The 8403-nt window shown below is 47.2% G+C and overlaps 1 protein-coding gene across 5 annotated transcripts in view; it reads left to right on the top strand.

The window, feature by feature from the left end:
• Positions 1–303: 303 nt before the first annotated feature.
• The window catches only part of CRAMP1 (cramped chromatin regulator homolog 1), a 67332-nt gene continuing 59232 nt past the window's right edge, over positions 304–8403 (top strand). Inside the window, exons 1-3 of one of the 5 annotated variants that reach the window (XM_019539918.1) lie at positions 304–737; positions 2807–2878; positions 3332–3687. In XM_019539918.1, the coding sequence (XP_019395463.1) occupies positions 2829–2878; positions 3332–3687 (406 nt within the window). In that variant the 5' untranslated portion in view covers positions 304–737; positions 2807–2828. Of the gene's footprint in view, positions 738–2079; positions 2635–2744; positions 2879–3331; positions 3688–8403 lie in introns of those variants that run through there. The other 4 variants (XM_019539920.1, XM_019539916.1, XM_019539915.1 and 1 more) reach the window with 4 other exon arrangements.

Genomic DNA, 8403 nt, shown 5'->3' with positions numbered 1-8403 from the left:
TATACCTTAGGTCCCGCCTCTAACCTCGCCATTGGCCCTCTCGTGGCCAATCAGCGCCTGGAAGCTACTTCCCTCGACTGTCCCTGGCTCGCCTTGTCTTGCACGTCGTCTCTGCGTCACCTTGCCCGCGCCGCTGTGCGAGTGGCCAGCGGTTGTGTGGAGGCCACGCCTCCCCCCTCGTGCCCGCTCGCCGTGGGCCAATGGGGCACTTTGTTTGGGGTTCCGCGGAGGGGGTGTGTCGGCGCGCGCTCAGCTGGTCTCGCGCAGCCGCGCTCCGCTTGGCTCCCCCTCCCCCAGCCGAGCCCGGGGTGACTAGGAAGCGGAACAGCCGCTGCCGGGACCCTGCATGCGGCCCGCGCCAGGGCCCGGGGCACAGGGCACGGGCTGCAGGAGACTGAGCCCGTGGGGGAGGCGATCGCTGCTTCGGCCGGGACCCCGAGGGCCTGGGGAATCGTCCTGCTGCTGCGGCCAGGGAGCGGGGGCCGTGGCCTAGGGGGAGTGGGGTTCTCGTCGCCGGCTGGGAGCAGGGGCTGCGGACTCAGCGCGCCGTGCGGGAGGGGCCCAGGAGCTGGAGCCCGCCGGCGCTGAAGGACCTGGGGGCGCAAAGGCAGCGGCACGAGCTGGCGGGTTTGGGGCGCAGACGGGCGGAGCGGGCGCCGCAGGAGCCGGACGATCAGCGACAGCAGCCGCCGGAGGACCTGGGGCGCACCGTCTGCACCGGGGCATTGATGCATCAGGTAAAGCTCCGTCAGGAGGTGGTGCCGGGGGAGTCTCCGGCGTGATCTGGTCCCGGTGGGGGACGGCGGCAGCAGAACAACGTGGCTTCCCCCACGTCTGTGGAGGGAGGTTGTGTTTGGGGATGCTTTTGCCCCAAGGGGCCTGGCAAACGTGCAGCTCGTCCGGTCTCGTCTGCGTCTGTGGTTCCGGGAGCCCGGAGAGCCGCAGGTCACCGCCGGGAGCCCCGGGACTGACCGCCTGGGGAGAACAGGCTGCCGGCGGGGAGAGCGCTGGCTTGCTCGGTGTCCCTCCCGGTGAAGGACGGGGCCGCGCGCGGCGCGCCAAGATCTAGCACAGCGGAGCCGTGGGTTGGTCTTTCCCTTGTCAAGAAAAAGGAGGGAAACAGGTGTCATGCGGGGAGGAATGCGAGACGGCGGCAGCTGGGAGGAGGGTTGCGACTGGCGAGCCCGAGACGGTGCAGTTAGGACAGTTTCAGGGAGCAACTGTTGGAAAAGAGGCAGCTCGAGACTCGTTTTCCCTGCTGGTGTAGTAGACAAGACACCGCCTTTCATTTGCTGAGTTTGTTCTGATGGAAAGAGAATTGGTTCTGTTGCCGCGGTTGTCGGGAGGGTAGCGGTAGATCCATCCATCCCTTAAATGTAGCATCACGAAATCAACCCTGGCACCAGGTAGAGTTGAGCCTCCTTTGGGTATCAGACACCCCTGACTTCCAATACGGGAAAGGCTTGTGAGAGCGAAGTGGTGGGGTTTGTGGTTTTGAAATCGGTAGACACTAATGTTGTTGTTTCTGTACGTGTGGATTGCCTCGTACCTCTCGTGGATGGTTTACCCTCTTTCCATGTAAAACTGGATCTGTACTTCAGCTCAGTTACATGCTTTATGGCAAAGAACAGAGCATTGTCCAAAATAATTCTCCACTGATAAATGCAGTGGCTTAACTTAAAAACTCAGTGGGGAAAATGTGGAGCATTAATAATAGTATCCTACTATCCGGTACATGGCTTTATAAAGCTGTGGTGCAGCTCCCTGGCCCTTCATGTTGGGTGGATTTTTTTCTGTTCCAAGTTGTGTTGATCCTTAGAATTCCTTTCCCGGTGGGTTGTTATCTCGCTCCTTAATTAAAGTTGGACTGTGGTTTCTGCTACTGTGATAAGAGACTTGTATTGCAGCTCCTAGTGCTTTCTGTTTTGTTATAGTACGGTTTGGTTCTTGAAAGTTGCCGTTGTTGATAGATACGGTGTCAGTAATTTTACACTGACTTTTTTTGTTTGTTTAAACAATCAGTGGTGGACCTTAACAGACAATGTAACTGCAGTCCAAAGCTTTTTAGGTGTGTATGTGTATATATCTATTTATATATAGATATATGGTGTTGTGATGGCTTAAAAATTGAGCAGCTCTGTGAACCAAGCCTGGATGCAGAGTGGCCATTTTTATAGCCAGAGTGGGTCCAATCTCACATTTGACATTTAAAGACGATGTGCGAGGCATTTCAGAGGCAGTGGAGCTCAGTAAATGGGTTTGTAACAAATGTTCTTAAACTTTTCAGCCGGCCAAGCGTTTGCAGTGTGTCTGTTACCGCACTCACTCCTCTTTGGGGTGGGGAAAAACAACAACAAACGTTTGAGAGCCTGGCACCTTTTTTATTAATTGGGGGAGGGGTTACAATCATTTTTTAAAAATGCTGGAGGTTGGTGACGTAGCAAGCAAAGTTCAGAGCCCTGGAAAGCCCAAATCCTCTGCTGGTGTGTGTCTTTTTTAAATGCAAACGTTGACAGGCGATCACCCAGCACGATGCTGCTTTGCAAAGGCACCAAAGCATTTGGGGCTCCTTGTGCACTTCAGGACCTGCCGCCTTCCTGGGGAAAAAGTTGCAGTTCAAGGGGAAGCAGAAAGGTGCCTTGTAATTTGGAGGTGGGTGGGGGGTGGAGTGTGTGGGGGGGGGAGTTGGAAATCTTTGTAGCCTTGGCCAGTCCCAGCCCCAGAGAGAGTCAGAGACACACACAGAGAGGAGGAGAAGCTGCTGCTGTTGCTGCTGCATCTAGGAATATGAATTTCCCCCCCCCAGCAGGTCGGATCACCTCGGCTCCATGGTGAGGAGAAAGAAGAGCCCCCCTGGGCCTGAGGAACAGCACAATGGGTAGGATGGGGTGGAGGCGAGTCACTTTTAGGGGCCCCTCTCCCCGCGCTGCGATCCCCTTGTTCCGCCGGGGTTTGGTGGCTGGTTTTCTCTCTCTCTCTCTGTGTCTGGCGAGCGCTTTCAAACGCCTGAGTTTGGCTTGGCGATTTCCTTGCCAAAGGCACCCCTAATCCCTCCAACAAGGTGCCAGGGGGCTGCCGGGGGAGCCGGGCTCTCTTTTGGGCCGGTTTGGGGGGTTTCCTATGGGGCTTTCCCCCTCCCACCCCTCGGCACAGGTTGTTGGGTCGGGACAGCAAACGAAAGGGGATTTAGTAACAAACAACGGCGGCCATGTTGAGAGGAATTTCTGCAGCTAAACTTCTCCCCTCTCAGCCCAGGGATTTTTCTGCTCCTCGAGTGGGGTCTGTGGCTTGACTTTGTGCCCCCTTCTTGTCTTTCTGTCTTCCCCAACAGGATGACAGTGAAACTGGGTGAGAGCAGCGGGGAGGAAGGGGTGAAAAAGCTGGGCAAGAGAGCAGGCGGAGATGAGGAGTCCCTGGAAGAAGAAGGGGCAGGAGGAGGAGGAGAGGCAGCTCCAGGCAGCAGCAGCACAAAGAAAGAAGAGAAGATTATTAACAACAACACTAACAACAACCCCCCAGCGAACCCCGGTTTGCCCCAGGCCCCTTCCTCCCTCCAGCCATCCCACAGCCAGGACCAGCATCATTTTCTCAGGTCCAGTGTCAGACCTCAGAGCAAGAGGTTAAGGAAGGATTCTCAGGCATCCTCTTCAACTGGCAACAGCAGCAGCACTACTGCAAAAAGCAAAGGTACTGTATGTTTTCACCCTTAAAAAGCACATTAAGGCTGGGATGCAGCTGGGGGGTTGCCTGCAATTTCAAGGGGGCTTCACTTGAGTCCTATGGATGCCATCTTTTCTACATTTCCCCCCTTGTTTTTGTGTTGTTTCTCATCCTGGCTGGATTCCTCTTTGTGTCCCAAGGTTCCAGCTCCAGTGCTGCCCACTCTTCATGCTTACACTTGTAAATATGGGTACTTTGGATGTGTGCACGGAGGGGAAAAGCTCTGTGTATGATCAAAAAGGATATTTACCTCCTGGATTTAATCAGCATTAAGTCTTGTTAAATTCCTTTATTTTGGCTAGTAAATCAGAATCTGGAAAGGTGTATGATCAAGGGACTACGCACACGATTCCTAGTGGGGGGTTATAAAAGAATATTTGTTGGGTGCTAGAATACAAAGAAAAACATCTTGCTATCTGTCCTCCACAAAATTTATTTGTGAGGCTGTTACACAAAGAACTGGCTTTTGAAACATGTCTGAAATGCACATGCTGTAAGTGTGTCTAACCATGTTGCCCTAGGTTTTATGCAGTATCTTCCACTAATATGTTATCAGTTTAGAAGTGCCCAGGATACTTTAGAGGTAACATTTAAAGGGGATTTTATTTTTATTTTTAATTTGCCTGCTGCTTGTTCGCTTTTTTTTTAGCTTTAGTATCCTGGATAGGCTCTTGTTTCTTCAAAGCTGTTGCTTTTCTAGATAGGCAGAATGCAGGAAGACTGTTTGAGTGACTCGGTTGTGTGCACAGCAATTACTGGTTGACATCTAGCAATGCAGTTGAGTTGTACTTGGAGATAATTTTAGGGACAGTGGGCAGCAATATTTAAGTACCATTTGTTATTGTTTTGAAGAAGGATAACATTTGTATATTTCTTCACTGTTTTATTTGTGAAAAGCAAACTTTACCTCCACCTAACAAAAGAAAAACATCTTGATGCTGCTTAAATATGTTCTGCAGATTATCTCACTCTTACTTTTTCTAGCATTGAATCTGCATATACTGTACATGAGGTAAAAATGCTGAGGGCCATAGTAGCAAATGTAAATTTGCTATGTGGCATATTTCATAAAGTGTCATATGTTGAGTAAACTATGTTGAGTATGGAATATTTTTGTATTATTTATTAAATTGCTCCCAATTGGTTAGTAAATTCTGCTTAATTTTTTTAAAATTGAGAAAAGGCTTTGATGTGGGGTGTGGTACCTGGAGCTGAGAAGCCAAGCTAATTCTGTCCCTGTTGCATCTCTCATATATTCCTTTTTTTGGTATAAATGTAACTAATTATTTTCTGGACTGAAAGTAATGTTAAATGGGAGCTTCATTTCTTTGGAATGTATGTAGCCTGCATGGAAAATATATGTATATTTTTAAAGCCATGTAATATTTTCAAGTAGGCCTGTTTACGCGAACAATTATCAAGCAAATTCTTTTTATTTTAAATTCAAATCCTGAAATTAACAACATGTAGGTAAATATAGTAGAGACTAAAAGGACAAGAATCATTTCAATACTCGGACATAAATAAACAAAACATGAAATTACTGTACCTGACTTCTTTCAGGTTTGGGGGAGTTTTGTTAAATCTTTGATGACACTCAGTGGTGGAATGATGATTATGCTCATGCTTCTTGAATTGCATACAGCCAGAACTCTGCTTGGCTAGCTTTGCTGTGAATGCGCTTGAGGCGATTTTGTAGCTATTTCTGAGATGTCCCTGTCAGAATCTTAGAATAAAGCTGTGGAGTGCGATCTTTCTAAAATTTAGTTTACCTTCAAAGATGGAGACTCTGAAGCTAGTTTGTCTGATTTCTCTCCCTGATGCTGAAATATCTTGTGATTTACAATTTTTTTGAATTTGCAGTCCTTATGAAGCACCACACAGTGTGAGCTTCCAGCTGGGTGATAATAGCATAGAGGAAATTTTTAGAGCAGGTGGGTTTAAAAATCTTTGTTGCTCTTAGTCCAAACCCTTATATATCCTTCCACAAAAATAACATGCAACTGAGTTTAATACAGTCATCTGGTAGTGCTTTGCTGCAGTGCTTGTACAAGCTTCCTTGGACCCTTGGATCAACTATAAGAGCTCAAAACCTTTCCATTCATGTAACACCAAGGATGATGTCTGTAAGGGCCATGTAAGCACTGGCCTTTAGGAATACCTGATACTAGCTTTAGGAATACCTGATTTACACTACCATTTGTTCTCTCTCATAAATCCAGCTTATGTTGTGATCATAAATAACACTGTGGTAACCTTTCAAAATATTTTTTAAAGGAGCTCTCTGTTCAGAATCCATAAAGATCTCACTTTGGGAATATGTGGAGAGGGAGTCGGAAGGGAATAGCATGATTATTAAATATAGCATTTAAATTCTTTGAAGTAGTACCTACTCTCAGTGTGTTTGTTACTTATCATTTCTTTATAAGCCACCCCAAAAAGAAGCTTACTTGTTTGAATCAAACTTATTTGTGGTAGTTTGTGCTGTTTTGTGTGTTTTTTGTTTTTTGTTTTTTTTTTTTCATTTGGTGCATCTCCCTTCTCCTGTAGGATAGTTCAGGGAACTTTTACAAAGTTCTTTTTTTCTCAGATTTTATCCAGCAGAAGGTAAAGCTCTTGGGAACTTTCTTAACTTCGTAATAACCAGGAAGCTATTTCCTTCTGAATTCTGGTTCTTGTTCTTTTCGCACACTGCATTTCTGTGGTTTGTACTTCATCTCAAAATGCTGCTGCTTCTAGCATTTTTGTTCTGAAGTATCAATGAAATTTCGTTTCTACTGTCCACCCATCTCGGGTGCTGAGTGAGAGGTCTCTCTGTGCTGAATGTGTGTTATTGGGTTTTTTTGTGTTTTTTAAAAGGTCTCCGCTTAAACATTTTGGCTAAAGTGAGCGTGAAGTAGTAGCTATCAAGTATTACAGCAATAGTTTGAGGCAAATTAAGGGATTTCATTCCTGTCCTCTGCCCATTTCTCTCCATAGAGAATGAATTAAGGAAGACTAAATCACTTTTTGACAGCTCAATCATCCCATAGCTGTTCCAGAAGATAGGAAGCATATTTTTGTATTTCTGTTCCAGACTTAAAAATGTTTTGTGTGAGGATAGTTCCAATAAGTATATGGATTAATACAGGAGTGTCAAAGATAGAGCTCTATCCTGCGAGTGTTATCATTCTGCCTGTGAGTCTTGGACAAGCTCTGTGCACTGGATGCAGCCTACCTGGTGTGTAGTGCATGTAGAGAGGTGTGGTATGCCCCATGCACAACACGGGGAACCAGTCCAAGTGCACAGGGTCAGTCTGGCTCAGATACTACATGGAGTAGGCACCTCAGACTGGCCCCACGTGGTTTACAGGACTGGGGCTGGTGCATAGAACCAGTCTGACATGGGTTTCACTCAGTGTCTGGGGCTGGAGCTGGCTAGCTTACACTACACACAACACATGGAGCTGGTCTAGGGTATGTGCTGCATGTGGTGCCCGTGCCAGACTGGCCCTTCACACTAGGGGTGGGGCCAGTCTGGATTAAGCCCACAGAGTGGTCCTATTTGCTGGATCCAGTGCACAGGGTTGGTCTGGCATGGGTGCCACATGCAGCACATACCCCAAACCAGGCCTGCTTGTGGTGCACTGGGCTGGAGTTGATGTACACCCTGCAAGCAGCACACAGGGCTGGTCTGTGGTCATGATCCAGTTTGCAGACTGGTCCCATGCCCTTCAGGCTGGGCAAGTTTGACACCCCTGGATTAGCCACAGTTCTTATAAGAATGCTCTTCAGTTTAAGGAGTTAATAAATTAAAATGTTCTATCTTCTCTAGCTGGCCTCTAAAATTTCATCCATTTGAGAAGATGACCACAGGTTGATTCAAGCCAGCACTATTTGCATGTTGTAGCCCATGTGTTAGGGTTGGTTAACTGCCAATGGCTCTCGTATTGAAATCCCTTTCCAGAAATTTGATTTCTATCCTTGATTGTGGGGGGGAGGGAGTTCAAAATTAGTTTGTGTGTAATGTTACATATTGTAGCCTTAGTGAAGACCAATGTTTCTTCTAATTTTATTTCCCTAAGTAATATATTTTTGTTAAACCTCTGAGCATAGTATCTTTTATACTCATCTTCTTCCTAATTCAGTCTCTGTTGTCATTTATTCCATACTTTCTTCCTTCATGTTCATTCTGTGTCATGAATTCATCACTGTTCTTTCCTGCTTGCCTTGGAAATCAGCAGAAGACTAGGAGGGAACTCTCCATCGCTTCCAACATCCCCAAAACAGAAGCAGCATAGTTTAGATCCCTTGCGTGGCAAACCCTGAGTTTTGCATGGTACCTACCAGTAGAGGTGTAGTTGTCTATGCCTGTGTCATTAACATAATTGAAATCCCTATTAAATACTGTTTTTGCTTAAGGATGTACCCACATGAGTTTCTTAAATATTTTATTGCCTTATTTCTAAGCAAATTCAGTGATTTGGAGCGAGTAAAAAGCACCCTGTTCAAATTTGCTGATGACACTAAGATGTGGAGGACGTGGGCACACTGGAAGGATGCAACAGGCTACAATCGGACCTAGACAGGTTACAAGGGTGGGCGGATGAGAATAGAATGGGTTTCAACACAGACAGGTGCAAGGTGATGCACCTCGGGAGGAACAGCCGGCACCATACCTACAGGTTAGGGAACTCCCCTCTT

This window comes from Crocodylus porosus, unplaced genomic scaffold (genome assembly GCF_001723895.1).
Source record: "Crocodylus porosus isolate Cpor-Errol unplaced genomic scaffold, CroPor_comp1, whole genome shotgun sequence".
NCBI lineage: Eukaryota > Metazoa > Chordata > Crocodylia > Crocodylidae > Crocodylus > Crocodylus porosus.
This window is presented reverse-complemented; position numbering and strand designations above follow the sequence as displayed.